Source organism: Phalacrocorax carbo, chromosome 2 (assembly GCF_963921805.1).
Source record: "Phalacrocorax carbo chromosome 2, bPhaCar2.1, whole genome shotgun sequence".
Lineage (NCBI taxonomy): Eukaryota > Metazoa > Chordata > Aves > Suliformes > Phalacrocoracidae > Phalacrocorax > Phalacrocorax carbo.
This window is the reverse complement of record NC_087514.1, coordinates 48,679,067-48,702,744: the sequence shown is the minus strand read 5'-3', so window position 1 is coordinate 48,702,744 and position 23,678 is coordinate 48,679,067. Positions and strand designations below refer to the sequence as shown.

At 37.7% G+C, this 23,678-nt stretch overlaps 1 protein-coding gene across 1 annotated transcript; it reads left to right on the top strand.

Annotated features, from left to right (window-relative positions):
• LOC104052638 (desmoglein-1) lies at window positions 1-22,238 on the top strand. The gene is made up of 16 exons (XM_064445447.1): window positions 1-100; window positions 6,759-6,794; window positions 7,164-7,292; window positions 7,997-8,152; window positions 8,299-8,446; window positions 9,345-9,508; window positions 9,761-9,895; window positions 10,438-10,623; window positions 10,805-11,064; window positions 11,971-12,113; window positions 12,262-12,480; window positions 13,647-14,207; window positions 16,102-16,250; window positions 16,746-16,806; window positions 18,399-18,607; window positions 20,013-22,238. Exons 1-16 carry the CDS (start codon window positions 53-55, stop codon window positions 20,982-20,984), a joined length of 3,576 nt encoding a protein of 1,191 aa, XP_064301517.1. The 5' UTR covers window positions 1-52; the 3' UTR covers window positions 20,985-22,238.
• Window positions 22,239-23,678: the final 1,440 nt, after the last annotated feature.

Sequence of the window (23,678 nt, the reverse complement as noted above, 5' to 3'; positions counted from 1 at the left end):
ACAGGCTTGTAACCATAACTCACTTGGACTTGTATCCGAGAAGGCAGATGCCATGGATTGGCTCCCTCACCGAATGGCTGCTTTTCTGTTCCTTTTATTGGTAAGTCAGATTTTAAAACAATATTTGTAAATTCTGTGATTATGCCAGTAGAACTTTCCTCAGCAGACCATTACATTTTACAGTGTAAATTACCCCCAAAAAGATCCTGTGAAATTTAGCATAAAAACCAAAGCTGTGCTTATTTTAAACTGCACTTCTGAAGATTCTATAGAAATAATTTAGTTTTCCATTAAATGCTGGTAAATATTTATTTTCATTTAGACTTTCTGCAGTCCGTTGATGTTCAATATGTAACTTTTTATGTTCAGTGCATGACTTTTCAGGTGAATGTTGCCCGTGGTTACTATTTAAGAAGTCACTGTTATTAATAAAAGTCTTATTGTTATAAAACTTCTAATGACTGGATATAATTTGGTTCTATGTCTTTATTTTTTTATGAGTTGAGGGAATATGAAGAGCAAATATCTTTTTCTAAACTGATTAGCCAGAGCGCTTCAGAGCTGACCAAATCCTACAGCTATATTAAAAAAACAAAAAAACATGAAGTTTAGTGAAGACCTTAGCTGAGTAAAAATCAAGACATGGCCTATTATTTCACGTTACGAAGAATTCCTGTCTTGTGGTGCATTAGTGTCTGAGCCGCCATAAGCTGAGCAAGTGAATGCATGATGAAAGTGTCACTCTTTTGGTTTGTGTTTCTCACTGTAAAAGGAAAGTTGTGGCTATGGTCAAGTGGCATAGCTGTATAACATGTTCATCAAGGCACAGAAATTATCCAGAAAGGATTTGAAAGAATTATGGAGGCCCTTCTACTCCTGCAATGTGATTTTTGCATGGATTATTTTTACTGCTCTGTGCTGATCTTCTGAAATTAGGTAGAAGTTTTAGGCCATGAAGATTGAAAAGCGTAGGATTTCTATTATAGTTATATCACTCTGTGGCTTTCACACAATTTTACATTTTAGACAATGTATTAGTAAGAGTAAATGTTTGTTAACGTCTCATTACTGACGTCTCTAGAAATGTTATAGTCAGGGAAAAAGTGTTTGTTGTCATAGAATATGAAATCCTAAGACGTTGAAAAGATAATCCATTAATTTCAGGTGACAGCTCTGCAGTCAGTAGAGTAGATACAAGCAACACAGGGCAGCTGCCAAGCAGACAACGACAAAACTTGGCAAAAGCAAGTTACGGTTCGGATGAGTTTCTGCTTGTTTAATGCAGCACCGAGGTCTCTCAGATTGGCATGTTGCATGTCACACTAACGCTTCTGAATTTTCGTGTAGCATTAGTGACTATTTGTTTTACTCAGTTACCTGGTGATGCATACTCCTGATGTGTCAAAGTTTAAAAAAAGAGTTAATCTGTCCATTCAAAAGAGATTTTACTGCTTTCTCTTCTCTCAGCAACTCTGGAGACATTTTCATTCTTTATGTATATTACTGTTAAAATAGTGACTGATGCAGGATATTTGTTGGGTCAGGAAAAGGAGCAATTGTGAAAATTCCTATTACATTTTGATGACTATCAAATATTTGAACTTCTACTACCCAATCAGAACAATTGTTCTTATTATGCATTCTTCTGCACAGCAGTGTTCGTGGTGGCCTGTACAGTTTAATAGCATCTTTCAGCACTTTATAGAAAGCTGACTGACAAACTGTAGAGATTAAATAAATTAGAATTATGTATCCCATTTTAGTGTATTCTGAGAAACAGTCTTGGGTTTCAGCTTGATTAATCTTTCATGAAAATCACCTGTCTGAATGGTGTATCTGGTTAGTATATTGTTAAGCTGTATCAAATAAAATTGTTGTGAAGTAGTACACTACTACACTTTCAAGAGAAGAAAACTTACCAGCCCCGAAACTAATAATTTCCTATATGCATTTCACCATTGGTGGGACTGATTCTGCAACCCTTGCTCACGTGACTTCAAAGGCGTTATTCTCATGAGTAAGGGAGTTCTGTTTGTGATACTTGCAGAGACACGTTTTATGGAAATAACCTGTTTGATCAGGTATGACTCTTCTCCTGCCAGCTATCATGTGACAGCTAATGATTGTAAATTCACCACATCTCTTATATGCACTTTTGTCTGGCTACATTTTCCCATGTGCTATCTATGCTGCTTTCCCCCCCCCCCCGCCCCCCCCAAGTTGTTAGGCTATGGTTATACCTCCTACGCATAACTTGGTTGAACATAAAAATATTAAGGGGCCAAATCCTCTCCCTGCATATGCATATGAAATGTCTGCTAGGATATAGCCAGGAACCTGCAGGCTCTTCTGCCAAAGAATTTTGTTGTAGAAATAGAAACTAAAGCAATTCCACATCTAGGAATTATCACTTCAGATTAGGTTCTTAAGTCTGTAGCGTTACATTCCTAAGTAACAGTGGCCCCTAAGCAAACATGCATTTGCAGCTAGAGCACCCTAAGCCATATTAGAATTCAGGTTTTATTGAGGAGACTTACCATGACTAATTTGAGAAACTCAAATTTTAATTATAATGACATACACCCTCTATTGAAATTACTTTTCTGTTCATTTTTCTAATGGTTAAGCTCAGTTACTGTATGGAAATTCATTATATTTGTACAACTCAGCAGAACAGAAACAATCTCAGTGGAAACTTTCCCAAAATGGCCAGTTCTTTGAATAAACATATTTTAAAATAAATAAAACTTTGTAACGTGTTCTTCTGGCTGACACGAGCATTGCCATAGCTCTTCTGAAATAGCAATGGATTTTCCATCCTGGGTGCAATACAAAATATTGATGTCAGTTGCTAACACAGGAAGCAATAGGAACACCTGACTTCTGCAGAATTAGAAAACAAAATGCCAGAAAAATCACCCTGAAAAACTTCCCCTTTAAATTGGAAGAAGCACATTCATTAGTGGCCTACAAAAATGAAAAGCATAGACAAAAACACATTCATGTTTTGATTTAAAAGTGATCAAATGGCTGCTTTTTAAAAGATGAGGTTTTGTCTAATGTTTCAACTCTGCTTCTCATTATTTCATATGCACTGATTTATCATTTTTTAAAGGGATGCAGAATGAATAAAGGGAAGGGTTCGTTATTTCAACTCTTTACTAGTCAGAGCTTTGGCTGAGTAAGAAAGACGTAAAAGTCCCAAAACGCTGACACAACCAGAGCTACCATGGCACCCTGATGACTAATATAATATGTGTGAGTTCTCAGCACTCCTCCCATCCAGCCCAATAACAATACCGCTGCTGACTTCAAAGAGAGAGAAGCAGATCCAAAATGAATAATGCTGGGAACGTTTTAAAGGCGTGTTCAGTCATTCAGATTTGAGTAGGTGGAGGAGGGAGGATTCCATAATTGCGTATAATATTGCTTGGCACTCAATTAATGATTAGTTAATTCTTGTTTGTAAATTGCTTTGAAGGTGCAAAGAACCATACACATCCTATGGGCCTAATTCTGTTCCCAGTTACATCAGAATAAATCTGGAATAACTCCAGTGTGACTCTAAAGTGTCATTTTGGACACAAGGTTCAGGTTCTGTACCATTACAATAAAACACAAGCTTTCAGGCAGGCCACTGTGCAAATGACAGTCACCATAAACATGTTTCCTGTCTGCACCTCTCCCAACCCAAACCAAAAACAGCTTGTGCAATAAGCCTCTAGCTTCTCTACAAAGTTTCCATTTTTTCAGTCTCTGAGAGACTAACAGGACTGCAAATGTTTATATAATTCTGATCAGCATGCCTACCCCAAGGTCCTCAGGATGCATCCCACACATTCCAGTGGCTCCTATTGCTTTAATTATCACTAATCACTGAATCTATGGAAAGTACTGTACTTGGATACTAGTTTAGAAGGGAAATCTGTTCACTACCTAGAAGTATGCTGGAGTCAGCTGCTAGGAGACAGCACTTCTCTGCTGGAAATAGCACTAGAAAAAAAAAGGGGTTGTATCGCAGAAAGATATTAGAAATAGACAGCTGGTGTGGAGGGAGCCTTCTAACTGCTGGTGATAGTGGAGAATCAAAAAACATTACTTGGGGAGGCAGAAGAGCCTCCGTCACTGGATCAAGTTGGATAGATGTCACTCCAGAATTGTTGAGGATTAGCTGGTGAACTAGACAACCTCGTCTGGTGTCTGCCTGCCCTCCTTCCTATAACACAGCTGTAGCTGAGAGAGACATACCAAACACAGTTCATCGGATCAGCCTTTTCAAATAATATCACAAACTCTACTAAGGACTGTGGATTAAAAAACATGAAGACTTCTTTCAAGATTAGCAACGCATAGCAGAATGGGGTTTTCCTTAGTTAGCACGGGACAAGTGTGGAAGTACAAAGCCTAAATTTACAGTCCCAGCATTACTGATACTGATATTCCTGCTCAAAAACCAAGGGTGAAACTCCAGTGTAAAATGTATATTTTTCACTGCTTGAAAACAGAAATCCCTATAGGCTGAAATCAAGTGGTTAATGAATATTCATGCCCTTAAAGAACAGGCATAATTCTTATTTCAGAGATACTCAATGCAGTTTGTCAGTTAGGCCTGCTGACCATTTGAGTGATGTGGCTGGACATGAGATACTAGTTTCACTGTTAAATAACAGAATAGGCCACAGGATGCAGACAGTAGACAAGATTCACTAACATTGCACTGAGAGGCGTATACCCATAGTTTTCTGGGTCAAGACAATTGCTTGCATGCCAGAAGAGATTTCAGCTTAAGGGTGGGGAGGATTTCACTTTACTCACAAAAGGAGGCTCTGCTCCGCCGGTGGGAACAACTGATAAGAGACTGAGACGTTGAATCAGTGCTATTCCAGGTGGACTTTATCACTCAGGCTCTCTGGTGAGGGTGTAATCTGTCCCTTCTACTCTCCCATGTTTCCCCAGGCTCCAAGGGGAAATATAAAAGAACAGGCCTGAGCTCCGACTGGGGTGAAAAACCCCCACAGTTTAAATGGAGTCTGATATTGTCCCTTCTCTGAGATGAGTAATGGCTGCACATGAATTTGAAACCCATTCTGCAGCTGAAGATTTAAATAGTCAACAAGACATAAACTCAGATTAAAAGATGTAATCATGCTTTTAGCACAACATGAACATATTGTAATAATTTTCCCCCAGAGTACTTTTCTTAACCATTTATGTCAATAAATTGCTCAAAGAAACAAGAAAAAAAAATCCTTACTCCAGCAATAGTCAAAAACATTTCAAGGTATATGCACACCAAATGGGCAGATCCACAGTCTGAATTCCCTCATTCAGAAGCAGATTAGGGCAGCCCTTATGTGCCAAGGTCTCAGGGAATGTTCTGGGCCAGATGACATCACTGGGGACATTGCTTTGTAAATGACAGATGGTGGACCCCTTACAGCATATAGGTAAATGAGAAAAAGAGGGAGAAGAGAGAAAGAAGGGTGAAGCCGCTGTTCATTAATTTATTGCATATAAGAGGTTGTTTTAACATGAGGTAAATTGAAAAAAGTCTGTGCCCATCTTCCAGCCTTGACAGAACAATGCAATAAATTTGAAGTGAGGAAAGTCCCATGAGGTAAAGCTACCATAGAGAAAAAGATTGCCAGAGATTTTATCCAAGTATAACTGACATAAAAGCCACCAGATAAAATATGTCAGCCAAAACAAATAAAAGCTACTCTACAGTACTGGGAAATAATAAGGAAATTGGAGATTGATAACTACAGCTGTTAACAACATTGGGCAAGAAAAGGGAAACTCTGCAACACTTTTTGAGTCACCTGGATATTTTGTTTCTCCCAATGATGAATGAAGCAAGCATCCAGTCCCGCAAATCACATGTTCTTAACCTTTTATCATCTGAAGAGAGCAGAGGCAGGTCCTAAACTCAGAAGAGATGCTCTGAAGAGTACATTCACCAAGTGAACTTCATTTTCATATTTTATTTAGGAACAAGATTAACTAAACTATGCCTTCTTTTAAATGGTGCTAATCAAGAAATTGAGGATTCTCTATTATTTGAATTTTAATTTTAAATTACAATATTGCATCTGATCCTGCCACCTTTATTTACTCAAGACTTTGGTTGCATAGTTAGACCTCAAATCAAAGCCCACAGCACTCCAGGAAAATCTGCCTGATGACTGCAGTTGGCTTTCCATCTTACACTTAATTTCTTCAACCTCAGTGGGAAGTTTCAATAAAACATTTTTGTTCTTTTTGGATAAACTACATAGTTATGTACTCCAGGTCTACTGTGGAGTTTCTTAAATAAGGAAAAATAAAGAATAAGGAATAAATTCTTTAGAATATATAAATACTCCTCATTTCCTAAACATACCTTTTAATAACAACTCTTGCAACCACTTCTTTCTTCAGCTGAGGAGTTACACCCTAAAAATCTGTGCGAAAGCTGTATTTTGATGTAGGTATAACTTGAAATTTGCTATGGCACATCCATCCAAAGTCAAAGTGCTACCCTGAAAGACATAATTAATTTTGAAGGTGTTAACTGTCAAGTAATTCAAGTGATGGATATAGAAAAAATGAATTGCATGAATTGCACAAAGTCATTTATGGAAATCCTGTAGCTACCGCCTAGATAGGCTATTGCAATAGACATGAGAAAAAGTAGTGCTCCAGTCCTGCAGTAGGGCAATGTATAGCAGTTGCATTTTGCCCTGAATTTTTATATGCCAATCTTCTTGTTCTTGCAGGTGCTCTTGGATTTCAGCACAGGATTTCATGTAGAGGTAATATATATTTCTTTAGAACCTGATTTTCTGCTCAATGAAATGTAACCACTCAAAAATTAAATGGAAAATACTGAACTAAGACATTTCTGAAGATTGAAAAAAAATATTTAAATATTAAAGAGTTACAGGTAAACCTGCTCACCCTCTCAAGAGAAGTTCTCTTGACCACAAGGGAGTATCTCATACACAGGAATAATTTTAAAGTAAACATGTACAGTCTTAGAGTTTGGGACTCACAGGCATATAAAAAAGCACATGAACTATAAAAAACACTTTTCTCCTTATTTTTGGAAATTCTGAATGTTTGTATTACTTTAAAATGGATTGCGGTTGCTGGTCATATGATATTGGAACTCTCTGTCAAAGGTAAAAGAATGGAATGAAAATGGAACAACAAAATGGAAAACCTTCAGAAGACAAAAACGCGAATGGATCAAATTTGCTGCAGCCTGTAGAGAAGGAGAAGATAATTCTAAGAGAAATCCAATTGCCAGAGTAAGTAGAAAGAAAAACAAAAGTGTTCACTGTCTAGGAAGTTTTTCTAAAGACAGGATGATAAAAGCAGAGAGGTTTAAACATATATTTGCTTAGAGTAGTCAAAGCGAGGAAAGTAGAATAAAAGAAAGATGATGCAGTATTTCCAGATCTCCTGAGACAGTCTCATAAGGTGAACTCACGTGGCTGCTGAGGAGTGACCAAAGGCTTCCTAGAACACTGACGTCTGTCTACCTCCTGGACAGCTCCAACCACAGTCTCTTCACGTGCAGCACCTGTGTACTAGATCACAATATTTTTCTTTTCTCTGTCACCTTGAGAAACCCCTGAGCAGAAGTTCAAGGATAGGGCATGACTTCTGTGGGCAACAGAGCAAAGATGTCTTCCCAGCCTCTCAGCCTGACTGTAACCTTACTGAGGTCCAGCCACAGTGTGATACTCTTGGAAGTTTCTCTCTCCACTTCCCTGCCAGAAGATTCAAGAGAAATAGAAAGCCTATCCAGCACTTAAGGGGAGATGATCTCGAGGCCGACTGTTTTGTAGAAGAGCTTTCCGTTGGTTCTGTCAGTTGTGTTCTGTCAATCTTGTGATATGTGGTTGAGAAACTGAAATTATATAGAATTTTTTACTGGAACTAATAATAGGGAAAAAAGCCCTGCAGGTGTCCTCAGTAAACTAGCATAAATTATTATCTATTATTGTAGATCCGATCAGACTGTGAAGAAAACAATCCAATCACATACAGCATCTCTGGAGTTGGAATTGATCGGGCCCCCTACGGAATATTTGTTATTAACCCAAGAACAGGAGAAATTAATATAACGGCAATAGTGGATAGGGAAGTAACCCCAATATTTGTTGTAAGTATTCCCTTTTTTCTTTTACCTTCATAATGATGGATCCAGGGTGGGGCAGGGAGACCAGAAGGAGGCAAATCCATTTTTTTCAGATTGTTACTTAACTTACTTCACTTTTGGTTTTAAAATTAGAAAATCTTTTTATCTAGATACGTTGCTTTGCTAAACACTCAGTGACGGGTGTAGATTTGGAACCACCTCTTGAACTTCGAGTCAGAGTTCTGGATATAAATGATAACCCTCCTGTATTTGCACAAGCTGTATTTACAGGATCTATTGAAGAAAGCAGTATGGACAGTAAGTAACTACGTTATGCCTATTATAGTATAGTTAGTGAAGCTCCCAGAATACAGTTAATATAAACCTGGGGTGCTCATTCTATGTTTTCTCAGGCCATGACATATATTGACCAGGGCTACTGCAGAGGAAGGAGTGGCAGATGCTTCTCCAAATGCTATTCAAGCCAGGGCCCAAGCTCATTGCCTAAAATTAAGCAGCGATGCTTCCTTCCCCCTTTCCTCCCACACATTGCTGAATGTTCCAGTTTCTAACCATACCATCATGCAAATTCTTTCAGATGTGAAAATTTTAAATAAATCAGTTCGTTCCTTATCATTAAAAAAAAATAACATTACACCTACATTTATTTCCTTTGAGTGTATATAAAATACATTTTTTACCATTTTTTCTATTTCAGGTATTTGTATTTGTAACCTGAGTATTGCAGTTGCAGCAGAATATTACTAAATAAACCCTTACTTCAACCACAAAAATGGTTCCTTTTACCAAAAGTACAGCAATCAATATTAGGCACACCAATAGCACCAAGGCAATGGTGCCTAACACTCATTTTTTACTTGCTAGAAATTCTCATTTAAAACTGTAGAGATTTCTTACATTAATATCTACAACCTCAGTACTTACTGTTTTTACATAGCCCCCAAGGTGACTTAAAGAAGTTCAGCGAAGAGCTGCATTACTCCATCTGACCTCAATTTTTAATACATTTTAAAGTAATTAACATTCAGTCACAATCAGTACTACAAAATTAAACTTCTTTCTTTGCAAATGTCAATGAACAGATAGAAATCTATCCCTTTTATACACCAAGATGTAGCATTGTCTTGAGGAGTTGTTTGCATGAACAAAATAGATTTTCTGATTTGTTTTTTTAATTATTATTTTTTATTTTTAGACACACTGGTGATGAAAATAATTGCATCAGATGCAGATGAACCTAATCACTTGAATTCAAAAATTGCCTTCAAGATAGAGAGTCAGGAACCTTCAGGTCCACCCATGTTTATTATGAACAAATATACTGGAGAACTCCATATTGCAAATTTTCTTGACAGAGAGGTAACATTTCTCTTTTCAAAGTTAAACAACATGATGTTGTGGTGTATATATGTTGGCGGGGGGGGGGGGGGGGGCGGAGAAAAGTTGTAGTTTTTACAAAAATTAAGGGAGAAATGCATTTTTTCTTTATGTTACAATAAAGCATCTAAGGCAAAGCCCTGCATTAGGAAATAGTAGCAAGACATGAGTATTTATAACATTTAAGATGTACAGGTAGTCCTTCTAATATGCTCATTTCTTTTTCTGTGACAGCAACATAGTAGCTACACTCTTGTTGTGAAGGCATCAGACCGGGATGGAGCTGCAGATGGAATATCATCCCTTTGTAGCTGTGTTGTTAAAGTTATTGATGTCAATGACAACTTCCCAACTCTTGCTCAAAGCTCTGTAAGTTTTTAATACCAAAAGCAGTAGCACTGTTTTAAAACCCTGTTCAAAACCCCAGATGATAACAAAGCCTTTCCTAACGCGCTTTCAAATGCTTTCACATTTGAATGGCCCGCTAGATTAACAGGGTTGTTTCCTTGAAGCATGCTCAAAATCCAATCCATCGCTTGCACAACAATTCTGATAGCATACACATAGACTATTTTTGTATTCAGAGAAATCAGTGTCAGAAAAATCCAGTCATTCAAGTGTCCAGACCTGCGCAATATGGCCAGATTACATAGATTAACCCAATCTTTCTATGATCTTTTGTTATAGAAAGCACAAATCCATTTCCTTTAAACTGCCTCTGCAAACACTTGAGGTGATACAGCTCTTCAGATCTGCAGCCAGAATCACAGTTTACCTAGAACCCATGATTTTTATTAAATTAGCATGGACTGCGGGCAGGACATCCTTCAAAAGAATCTCTGCAGTCAGCTGTGTTTTCCTCACATTATATATTTTAGTGTTCACTAATAGGTATTTATCTGTTATTCCAGTTTTCAGCAAGTATTGCAGAAAATGCACTCAGTTCAGAAGTGCTACGTATACAAGCTCTGGATGCTGATGAAGAGAATACACCCAATTGGAGAGCAAAATTTGTAATTTTATCTGGTAATGAAAACCACTGGTTTAAAATTGATACCGACCCCAACACAAATGAAGGAATCGTTCGAGTAGTTAAGGTACGTATAAATCTTGTGATTCAACTGCTGAAATAATAATCTTAAAATAGTTTTCATTAATTGTCAACAAAATTAAATGAGCAGTAGAAACACTGCCACTAAACCATTTAAAATAGAAAATATATAATAAAATTAAAAGAACTCCTATTTATTTTTTAGTTCTCTGTGGTTTATCTTTTAGGAACTGAATTATGAACAACACCAAGTTCACCCACTGACTATTGGTGTCATCAACGAAAATTCCTTCCACAAGTCTGTTGCGCATTCCTTCCAAATGTCTGGAACACCCCTCACAATAGCAGTAAAAAATGTGGTTGAACCACCATATTTTCATCCATCTTCAATTGTGTTTTCTCTATCAGAAAGCACAAGAGTGAATTATATTGTGGGAGCATACACAGCCATTGATGAAGACACCGGAGCTATTGCATCAAATGTCGTGTAAGCTCTGCTCTGCTTAACACTCTGGATGGAATAATTCTTTTAACTGAGATTTCAATGGGATGAGGAATAGGTATTTTAAACGATGCTTTAAAAAAAACAACTTACAAAATACTACTAGATTAGTAATAGAATAGTACGTGCTTCAGCCCATTTCTGTGCTATGATTGCTTTTGTTTCCTGACCTACTTTCCTTAGCTTTGTGCACAAGACAAAGAAAATATCATTGTTCTAACAGGTGTAACTTAAATAAATCAGAAGAGATTTTTTTTCTAACCCAACCTAAGAATTTTTTTTCTCAAAATGCCTGCTACAAATAGGGAATTCGTTAGCATCTCTAAAAAAGCAATAAGAAAACACCAATAATGGGCAATATTAAACAATTAAAATAGGTCACTACCAGCTCATTCTACAGTAAAAAAAAAAATTATTTGAACATTATTTCTGCTGAAATTAATGATAATTAATGGGACCATAATTTGCTTTTTAAATGTGTGTAGAAATAAATGCATGCAATTTACAAAGGTTTGAAAAGTTTTCATAAAGCAGAGAGATATGTTAGCAAATACAACCGTAGAATATTATAGGAACAGCTGTGGATTTAATTACTGATATCAACAAGGTTTCTAATAAATGTTTACAGGGCCCAGAAAGATTTTACTTTTAGACTATGATACCACTTTCAAAATATAAGGGACTGCTATGCATTTACTTTATTCTTAATTATTTTTCTAGTCTACATCTTTTGAAGTCTACAGGCATTTTGCTTGAACAGGGTGAAATGCAATACACCGTAGCGCAGCCTGAAGAAAAATATTCCAAAATGTCAAATATTATTTGCAAAATGAATATGTAATACATATATTTGTAACATAATGCTGAGTATTTGTACTTCATCAAATACAGGTATAGTATGGGTCGTGATCCAGGTGCCTGGTTCAGAGTCAACCAAAACACTGGTGAAATCACACTGAACAAAGTTATTGACCGGGAATCAATCTATGTAACCAATGGGCAGTACAGAGCAGAGGTTCTGGCTATCACCAGAGGTAAGAAAAGACATTAAGTTTTCTGAAACAAAAGTCTCTTTGTTGCAGATTTCTTTCAGTGTTTCTTCCTGTTTCTAGCCTTCGCAACCCGAAGTGCAATATTTATAGTATCAATATTCCCCCGATCACAAATATCTTCTTTTTACAGGTGTTCCTCAATATACTGCTACTGGTACCATTGTGCTTTCAATACAAGACGTCAATGACAATTGCCCAACTATTAATACTGAGTTAAGGAAAGTATGTATGCATTCCCCATCAGTGATTATCACAGCAAAGGATATGGATGGTGATCCATATGGTCCCCCCTTTACATTCAGCATACATGGTGAACCTCAAACTACATGGATTATCAGATCAATAAATGGTAAATTAACCTACATTCTATAACAGAATAAACCATTGTAATAAGCTCTTACCTAAGATAACAGATTAGAATAACCATTTAATAACAAACAAAACAGTTACTAGAATCTATTCTAATCTCACTTAAATGTGATTTTATGCTCAAATGAATCCAAGAAATTCCTCTGGTTTTATATGTGTGTGTGTGTGTGTGTGTATATATATTATATTAGCACTAGAATCAGAATCATTACATGTGTTTTATCTAGTTATCACCTTTTAAAGGAAACTAAAAATATAGTAATAAAAATAGAGCAGCAAAACTGTACTTTACTTGAGTATGGCTATGATAAACACCTCAGTCTAAACCTACTGAGGTAATTCAAAAGGAGTAATTTGATACCTTTTTATTTCTACATTCTCTAAAAAATTCTAAGCATATGACAAAACTCTCAAATTTCTTTGTTAGAGTATAAAGTTATTAGTTGACAGAGCTTTACTTTTATGAAAGGCATATAAAAATGGCAAATAAAGATTACAGCTTTTGCAATTTATTGTACAACTTGTACTTGTATTTCTAAGAAAACATTTTAGTCAGTGCCCAGTGAAGCTTTTCTAGTTTCCTCCAAAAGGATATAACAAACTAATGAATTAATCAAATCTCATACACTGCTAAATGACATAAATTGCATAACTTACTGTATACATAGAAGACTATATTAAGTGGCAAATACAAAAATTACAACTACTCTTGTGCCTCCTGTTTGTTCTAAACAGATGTAAGTGCGTAACTTGAAATACTTTTGAAAAACACATGTAAATTCCTTCTGAGAGAAAAAAAATGTATAAAATTTGCAGTTCGTATGCTCACCATTGTACAGATAAAGATCAGGAAAAGCAGCAGTAGATATAAAAAGGCATTTGCCCCTTTTATATTTCTCAGGTTAAAAACTGATGGCTACACTGATCTGGCTCAGGTTTTCCAAAGGAAAAAACTAGCATACAATGAACATCATAAGTTTCAGGTTTGAGTAAGTACTGTAGACACATAAGTAGCTGAAGATCTTAGAATGGGAATGCTTGGTCTTCATTCTGTTCTATGAACATTACTCACAAAAATTACATATTTGTACAGTATATATAGTCAATATCTTAATCTAAATATTTTTCCCTTTTTTTTTTCTGCAGCTTCCTCCGCAGAACTAGTGTGTCAGAACATTGACTTTTACATGTACAGGATCTATATCAGTGTAAAAGATAACCAAGGCCGAAGCTGCCCTAAACCACATATAATTCCTGTGCAAGCTTGTCAGTGTGATAGTCGTAATTACTGCACCAATGGGGCCACAAAAATAACTATCATCGGTGGTGGTGGCAGAGGCACTGATGTTAGTGGTGATGCTGGCAGTAGTGGAGGAGCAGCAGGAGCTAGTGGCGGTGGTGGTGGTGTTGGTGGCGGTGGTGGTGGTGTTGGTGGTGGTGGTGTTGGTGGTGGCGGTGTTGGTGGTGGCGGTGTTGGTGGTGGCGGTGTTGGTGGTGGCGGTGTTGGTGGTGATACTGGGCCTGGTGTAGACCAAATGGAGGACCACACAGACGGGCAGGTTTACACTTATGGATACGGTGATGAAGGATATACTCCAGCCACTGATGATATTTATAATGGAAATTTGGGCAGACAGGCCCCATCTTCTACCACACTTAGCGGTGCTGCCATTGGCCTGATGTTTCTCGGTGGATTAATATTTGTTTGTAAGTATAAAATTCAGAAAACAATTTAATTAATTTTCTAAAGAGTGTATTTTTTAAAATTCTTCTAAAAAAAGGTGAATTTTCTGGTTAACTATTAACCTGTTGGCTCCCATGGGCCATTTGACAGAGAAAAACTTACCTTTTAAATTTTAAAAATTTCTATATATTTTATATTCTATATATTTATATACATATTTCATTTAGAAATAATTACTTCCTTCCCAAGACTTTGGAGTTTTTTCCTAAGGTGTTATCCAGGTTTGTTCTCAGGCCATCAGACAGGGTAAAAATATGTAGTAGAAGATTCAGAAGATTTTGGGCAAGAGCTTCCACATCACTTACACTTTGCAATTCATACTTCCATTCCATTACTAAAATGAATGCGGAAGTATGAGCTCCAAGTCAGCTATGAAAAGATGTAAGAAATAAGCTTCCTTTGGACTCAAAGCCAGATTTCAGTAGTAGAACAATAAAAATAATAATCTTAAAATTTGAACATTTTGGCTATTGCTGCCAAACGTCACCTCTATTAAAAACAAGTAGCATTTGTGATAACAGGACCAAACCAGACCATTCATTGATATGTCCCAGTATTTTTGAAGAAATATGAGTTTCAGGGATAAGAATGACTCAAGTTAGACCTTATGCAAGCAATTACTTCTCAGACGACCACAATCAGATGTGATCATCTCTCTTTCACGGCCCGGGCGTCAAGAAATCAACATCTAAAATTTCCCAGTGCAGTAATACTGACTACAAAACCAGAGGAAATGGGTTTTTCCCCTGATTTTTTGAGGAGGCCGGTTTGTTTTGGGTTTTGATCTTTGATTAGTAGGAATCAACAAACACAAAATTTTGAAGCTGCAAAAGACTCTTTTGTTTGTAGCTCCAGGTGGTTAATGTTACAGGACAGACTGCGTTTCTTCCTTTGGGAATCTCTCCTAGTTGGTAGTCTGGAGTAAATATGTCCTTAGCTGAGCAGTGTGAGGTAGCACTTTGTACACTGTGTAGTCCTTTCCCCTTTCCAGTTCACTTTGATGTTAAACTGAGAGTTTTAGATGCTCTGCTTAGTCTCGTGTAAGAAACTCTCTCTCTCCACTCCCTCTGCAGTGATACAAGGTTACTAACTTAGCCATTTAGGTTAAGGACCTAAAGACAGCCGGAATTAATATTGCAGTGCCTTTCTAAAACGAGCAATGTTGGCATTTAAAGCATTCAGCAATTTCCAACACTGAGTTCTTGAAACAGCTAAGCATAATACAGCACACTGGGAAACCTGACTCACTCTACACAACCATTTGTTAAAACTGGGGTTTAGGGTTTGCCTCTATTGTTTTTTCAAATCAAGCATTATGTATATGTGATGTCAAAAATGCAACTGGAGCCTCACCCAAAGATCACTGTAGCCAGACGGATATCTCTCCACTGATTCTCATATGTCTATTATTACTAATGTGTATTTCTTTTCAATTACAATATCTGAAGAAACAAATGTATGCATATATATATCAAGAATGAATCTCACTGAATGCTATACATAGCAAGACTGGTTCTGTTTGTTTAATTTTCATATGTATGCAACTTAAATTCATTCCGATGAGATAGATCAAAGTCTCTTCCCAAGTGTATAGGCATAAAGTTGGAGCAACAGCCCTACTCCACCCCCCCTTTGCTCTGCTATAGCTAAAGGTACAAATTATTCTGAATTTCCAAATACATATATTTCCAAAAGCAGCTGATGGTTCTATAAGCCAGACTTGCAGGCTGCTTTGTTTGAAACATTTTAAATTACATATTTTCAAAAGTTTTTGAGCACCTGCCCTCTGGGGAAAGCAACAATTCCTGTGAGGAAGAGATGTCCTAAATCACTCTTTCCTGTTTCTTTCCTGTTAAGTGATTCCAATTTTGATGTCAATGAGTGACTGTTGTGGATGTGGACCTGGCGCTGCAGGTGGAGTTGGAACTGGATTTGAACCTGTACCTGAATGCACAGAAGGGGCAATTCATCCATGGGGAATAGAAGGCGCACAGCCTGAAGACAGGGTCAGTACATCCTATATCCCATGTTTCTAAAACTCACAGTAACTCGTATTTACAGAAAAGACTACATTTAACTAGAAGCGTGAAAGTGATTGCAGCACTGTGTTGTCATCTAAAAGAAGCCTGACATTGTCAACAATTGCCAGGCAGATATGAAAGGTGATTCTTAATTAACATTTGCAGATGGAGTTTGTGTGTTTTAAGTTGTGTTCGGTTAGCTTGGCCCAACAGTTTGATGTTACTATTCCCTCAGCTGAAACACAATAATTAGCAAGCTTTTTCAGTGCAAAGTAAGACAAGGTAACACAAACCATCCTCACTGATCATCTTTTACATTGACAATGAAAAAAACTCGGAGTACATTTTTTTTTATGGGGATGGTTATTAGTAGCTGTTGTTAACAGTTTAGACTGCTAATTCGTTAACATGATTCACAAAGGCTTGGTCTTCATATGGGAATAACGTCATCATTCAAAGAGTCAAAATGTTGTTTTCCAGGATGTCTCACATATTCTTGCCCCAACAACAGCTGCAGGAGGTGATTTTGGTGAACCCTCTGGTAAGCAGATCCTAAAATCCCCTATGTATGCTTTCATAAAATTATCTTTCAGAACTTCATGTCTTCTGAATCAAGCAGCACTTCGGTTTCACAGCTGTAACTCAACCCTTCCACCTTACATCTGCAGTCAGTCAAACTGTAGCTAGTAGGACTTCCAGTATGAATAAAGGACCTGAGTTTTCAGCCTTTGATCAGATTCATTCCCACAAACTACATTTATTTTGAAAAATCTGCCAAGGCTTTCAAATCTCAGGCAATTTTTCCTTATCATTCCAGCTAGTGAATGGTCTTTTCAAGACACCAGTTTTAGTAGAAATCGATCTTGAGGCCACAATAAGGAAATTTTCTTTCCTAATTCAGTGGTGAAAGTTTCAGTTCTTCCCAATTTTCAGGCTCTGCTTCCCGCAAGGGAGAATAGGACCTGTCAAGTAGCCAGTTAATTACTGATCATTTGTGTTCATAGCACAATAAATTTATGCTTCTGAGATAAGGCTCCCCCAGGAATTCAATGGCCATAGAGAATAAATCAAGCTGTGCAGTGCCACTTTCTCTTTTTCCCCATTCCTTCCTCCACAACAGGAAGGATGCTGGCACAGATCCATTTTCACTAGTTTCTGGCAGGAAGAAAAGGCATTCTGCAAGACAACTTCTCTGACGACTATTGATTATTCAAAAATGTTCTCATCCTTAGAGTAAAATCAAAAGAGAACTTTTGGGGGCATAAATATAAATTAAGAGTCTTCATTCTTAGAGAAGTTCTGCTGCCATGACAATTGAAATGTTTAAGACTTACACATATGGTTTACTTCATTTCCACTGTTGAGTACCATTATGGTGAAAGCCCCTGGTTCAAATTCTATAAACTGGAAGTAACAAGATTAAATTTTAAAAACAACCAACATAATTTAGCCTATGTTTCTTAATGTAATCATAGTCAAGACTACTGTATGCAATTGGTTTATTATATTACATGCTAATATTTAAGAAGACTCATTCCTTGTTATCATATATGAAAAAATCTGGAGAAGATAAAGTCCTGTAAGTATGACTTTATAATTTATTTTAAAGGTCATTTTCATTCTGCATTATGAATGCTGGCCACTATTATGATCTAATATTGTTCTCAGAAATCCCCTGTAACAATCTAACTAGAAAATGTGAAAGGAGTTACAAAGCTGTTTCTTTTATAAAAGATTTTAACGCAAAACAGTTTTAACCATGATATGATCATATACATTTATGTATTTGCATAAATATCCATAAGCATTTTCTGATTTTCTAATGTAAATCCCATGACAGCACATACGTGCACCAGACAGAAATCTCTCCAGTCAATTAAACAAATACATCATTGATTTTCTAATGTACATATGCACATGCTGCCTAGCCTCAGGAATAAAATCAATGTCTTAGCTGTCTGCTAATATGCGCTTAATTTTTATTGCGGTTTCAATGTTTTGCACCTGTGACTGAAATTAGTCTAAAATACCTTTAGAAACTCAGTAGTATCATTGTACTATTTGTAAAAACAACTGGCAAATTCTGTGTAAATTTTCAAAGAGCACAGGAAGAATAACTTTTTCTGTTTTCAGACATATATACGAACACATATGGAGGAGGCGGAGTAGTAGCTTCTGGTGTTGAAGAAACTACAGGGGTTGGCTATGGCACTGGTACTGGTTACGGAACAGCTGGAGGAATTTCTGGAACAGGAGAAGTGAAAGGGTCAGTTGGAGGAACAATAAAAGAGTATCGAGAAGGAGGGGTTAACATGGCCTTCCTAGACAACTACTTCTCTGAGGTAATCCTGATCTTCTTTGTGTTATATCTGTGAGCCTACTGTTAGATTCTCCTCCCCAAGTTACATGGTGGAAATCCAAAATAACTCCACCCAAATTGAAACTTCCATGATATAAGACTGGTGTGAAAGCAAAGCTGACTGTACTAGTAGGACAAACTGCTACACTAGTAGTCCTAGTTTTGAGCGACTGGCACAGGAGATTTGATTGCTCAACAGCCTTTTTGTAAAACTGATGGACACAGCGCAGTTATGGGTAGCAAGCAATTAAATGATTTCAGCTTCATAAGTGACCACCAAATTTATATATTTGCCACCTTTTTCAGTTTATGAATAGATAAGAACTTTGTGAAATTGTTCACATGTACTTCCTGTACAGCTTAATTAATGAAGTGACTTTAACCCTTCTGTTCCCTAAATGACTTGCTAACTGCAACTGACACAAATATGCAGTTTTGTAATTGGCAGCATATTAATTAGCCTTTATATATGGGATAAAAAATGCTGTGGAATTTAGATGATTAATGCATTAATGGGATATATTTTCATAATTAGCATGAACTGTGAGTCATAAATACTACAATTGCATATATCACCAAAATATCAATTAATATATAACAGTCGCTGTATTTCAAAATCTAGACAATATTCACTGGAGGACAGAACAGTCCTGAAGTCCTGAGCATGGACTTCTCCCAGACCGCAATCTCCCTGCACAGTCTGGGAGCACTACGTATTAACTGTCTGCCAGCTATAAGCCCTCACAGATTATCCCTCCTACTGACCATCTCAATCTCCAAACCCTCTGCCTCTCCCTTCCAGGCCTCCCCTTCTGTCTTTCCATGCTTCCTCCAACATCACCCCTCACTTTTTTTAAATTCTCCGCTTTCCTGTCCGACCCCTCTGCACTGACCACCCCACCATCCCCAAGGCCATCATAAACCAGTGGTCTCCATCCTGCCCAAAATGGGTTCTGCTCTGGGCTCACCAAGGCTTCCCTCTGTCCCATCCCCTCTGTCCTGGCTTCTCCACTGCTCCCCTTGCCATCCTGCTTTGCTCCTCTGCCTACTGCTTCACCCGGATATTGCTGCCCAAAAAGTACATTCGTCCCCCATTCCCTTTCGTTCTCTCGCTGCACCCCACCATCAGACCCACTGATGGCAGACCAAATTTGAGATGCTAAGTGTTTGCAGAAACAAGAATAAAATATCAGTAACGTTTGAATAAAACTTATTTAAAGGTCACAAAAATGTTGATGATATAATTTATCTAGTTGTTGTTCTGTTTTTCAAGTCAGCTGGACCTTACTGTGGTTAGGGAACCCTTACTACAATTTGAGCCTTCATGGTTAAAAACCTGACGAGAAGTCACTCTGTTCTACTTTTTTTTCTGGTTTTGCAAACTGCAGAAAGCATTTGTGTATGCAGATGAAGATGAAGGTCGGCCGGCAAATGACTGCTTATTAATATATGATCATGAAGGCGTCGGTACTCCTGTTGGCTCTGTGGGTTGCTGCAGCTTTATTGGAGAAGATACAGATGAAACATATTTGGATACATTAGGACCAAAATTTAAGACCCTGGCAGAGATCTGTCTGGGCAAAGAGATTGAACCTTTCCCTGATGTCAACCCACCCTGGCCAAGCGTTAACGTCACCTTTCCCAGCCCTGAAAGTGATCTAAACCTCCCACCACCTGGAACCACCATCATTGTCAACGGAAGTGCACCTATGCCTCCCCCAGTCGGCACCACAACGGTTGTTACTGAAAACACCTACACATCTGCGTCAACCATACAGCCCCCAAGGCCGATGCCAGATCCTTTGCTCCACGGCAACATGACAGTGACTGAGACCTACACCTCCGGCTCCCCCTCTCTTGGTGTTGACCCTCTGCGTGCATCCAACGTTGTTGTAACAGAAAGGGTTGTCGGTCCTGCATCTGCCTCTGATTTGCGTGGCATGCTAGATATCCCTGATCTCACAGACGGGTCCAACGTTATTGTCACAGAAAGAGTAATCGCACCTAACTCCCGGCTTCCGACCTCTCTAAGCATTCCTGATTTGGTAGATGGGTCAAATGTGGTAGTGACAGAAAGGGTGTTCAGGCCTGCCTCCGGCATGCCAGGCAGCTTAATAAATATTCCCTCGGAGTTATCTAACACCCACAATGTGGTGGTCACCGAGAGGGTAGTGTCAGGGTCTGGGATGAGCAGCCTGGGTGGGGCAAGCCTAGGAGGGGCAAATCTGGGGGGCCTGAGCAGCACGAGTCAGATGCTCAGCGCCGACTGCCACCTTGGCCAGGCAATGGGCACGGCGTCCCCCGGCACCTCCCGGAGAAGAGTGACAAAGTACAGCACCGTGCAATACTCCAGTCAGTAAGCCCTCTGCCGGCACTCCTTCCCGCCGAAATCGCCATTTGCACCAACCCTCATTAGTTGCCACCCAACAAGGATATTTTTATTATTTATAACTAGGAAATAGCGCTAAAGTTTCAGGGATTCCTACTTGTGTGAGAATCTCCAAAGGCTGCCCTATTTCAAGGTCAAATTCAGGACTTTGTCAGTGAAGGGAAAGTTGAGGTTAGCTTTAAATTTCTTTCTTTCTCTCCACCTAGCACTACAGGTGTATGAACAGATACTAATGTTTTTGGAGAAAGACCTGATTACCAAGCAGAGCAGTGAGAGGGGATCCTTGTGTGCATTAATGTCATGTAGAAAAGTGTTAAAATACTGTACAGCTGAGTGATCTCTCACAATAAGTAGATTTGGGTTAACAGCACCTCACTGGCAAGGCAGGAAAAATAATATAATTAACAATTAGTCAACTCAAGACTAAATAAGCACTTTCAAATGCATCACTTTACTTCGCATGTAATTTAAGGAGCGCTACAAAATGGCACTTTCAATCATTTCTCCCATCACCAGCAATAGTTATAAATAATAATCATATAAACACAATACATTTGCATCACTTTCTGAAGTTCTCAATAAAGCAAACACTCTGCCATGGCCTGCCATGTTGTTACTCTCATGGCAAGGAGTGTGACCAGCAGTTTGCCACAGCTGGTGCTGCCGCATTGGCACTGTCACCTAGGAAGATGTTGGCTTCATCTTTTCTCCATTACCGTTACAGCTTTACTTAAATCTAAAAGGACTTCAGTGATAACCAGGAGCTCTTAGTCAGATTTTTGTGCCAAACTATGACTACCATTTAAGTCTCCAATGTCATTTTGCATTAAGAAGGCTATAATATATCATGCCAGTTTGCTTTTCTAATACTGATAAGAAAATAAGGTCTTAGAAGCTTTGTGATGTGGGGAGGCAATAGCAAGTATTGTGTCACTGACACTGGTAGCTGAAGTCCTTCATGAAAAGAAAAAAACACTTGGGAGCAATATAAATTTGCTAATAAGCAATGTGGAGAACTGTTATTTTATATGTCAATGTATATTGCATTGATATTTTGAAAGTTTATTTGATTGTCTTAACTGAGAAAGTCTTTATGATTCTATAATCTTAATTAAATCTGGCTTTTATTTTCCCACAAAAACAGCTCTACTGGACTCTGTTATTCTAATAATACCTGAAAGTGGCTTAGAATATGATCTGAAGGAGCAAAGTACTGAAATATAGCACCTATTTTATTTCTGTATCATATGTATAGTAACCATAGTGTACGCAACATCGCTTCAGTGTAAATACATTAGAGTTATACAGAGGGACTAGCTTTTTTTGCTAGACCACCAAATCAGTAGTTTTCCCTCAAATTTTGCTTCTTCAGCTTTGATGGATAGGTTAGTGAAAAGTTTAAGAGTTGTCTGTGACCCTCCCATTCTATAAAACGAAGAATAAAATTTCAGTTGCATATCCAGGTTAACTCATCTCAGAAGAACTGGATGACAAGTTTCTGAGCCTGGTATGAGGAAAAGGCTTTTTAAAAGATGCTTTTGGAAATGCAACTAGATCCCCTGCCAAAGACAACCTGCAGTGCCCTCTGAGTCAATGCCACAGCCATTAACATCAGTAATCCCCAGAAGTCACGACCAAATCCTAGGCTACATCAAGAACGAGTCCATTTCATGGCTTCAATTATTTTTCTGAAGCAACTGAGCATGCTAGATGCTCTCCTCATAATATCTGAAGTATTGCTGTTTTTACTTCAACCTGTAGCCTTGATTATCTTAAGGATCCCTAAAATTGCATTGAGTTCAGTGGCATTAGCCTCTCCTATATGTTATGTACCAACTATAAGTATGGTTTTTGGAACCATTCTTTAAAGAAGGAAAATAGGTGCTAATATATAAGGCTGTATCCTTTTATACCTGCAGAATTTGTGCTGAAATTCACTAAAATTATGACAAGCTCCCTTTCGTTTTGCTAACCACCTATTTACATAAAAAAGCAAACATTTGAAAGATGTATGACTCTCTGGACATTTAAAAAGCCTATCCAGTATAGCCAAAGCCCATCAGAGATATTTTTAATGTAAAAAAAATGAAGTCTTGTGTAAATATTTCCATAATCATCTTATGCAAATCAGAAATATTTTTCCTAATTGTGCTTCAAAGTAATATCTAGTCTTCAGAAGCACATGCTGAGTTCTTTGTGACCCACTTGAACAGCAATGATGTGTGAAGTACGAGTGTCTGAACTAACTATGGTCTCTTGCATGTCTAAAAATAGAAAGGGGAAGTATTAATAGGGAAAAATGTTTTTTCAAAGTACATCTCTTGGTTATGTAGTGGTTGTCTACTTCTAGTACTAGCTTTTACCAACTTTTTAAAGATAAATGTTTTATTATTTAATATACTTTCTTGAAAGATTTCTAGCATTTTTTAATATTGGTGTCTCACATCAAACAGCAATCACAACATTATCCCTCAGCACATTTCCAGTGCATTTCTGAATATTAATTTTTATTGCTGTGTAATTTTTACAAACTTTCTCAAAATTGTTTTCTTAGTGAGATGTGAACATTTTTAGGTAACTGCAAACTGTGGAAGATAAATGTATCTGAAGATGAGAACAATTACCTGGTTCATTAAAAATTCTGTGCAAATTCTTTTTCTAGATC

Excerpts from the sequence above, each read along its gene's own strand:
- LOC104052638 (XM_064445447.1), top strand. The coding sequence starts at position 53 with ATGGATTGGCTCCCTCACCGAATGGCTGCTTTTCTGTTCCTTTTATTG. Across the intron at positions 16,807-18,398 it reads TGATTTTGGTGAACCCTCTG|ACATATATACGAACACATAT; the intron begins GTAAGCAGATCC and ends TTCTGTTTTCAG. Across the intron at positions 18,608-20,012 it reads TAGACAACTACTTCTCTGAG|AAAGCATTTGTGTATGCAGA; the intron begins GTAATCCTGATC and ends TGCAAACTGCAG.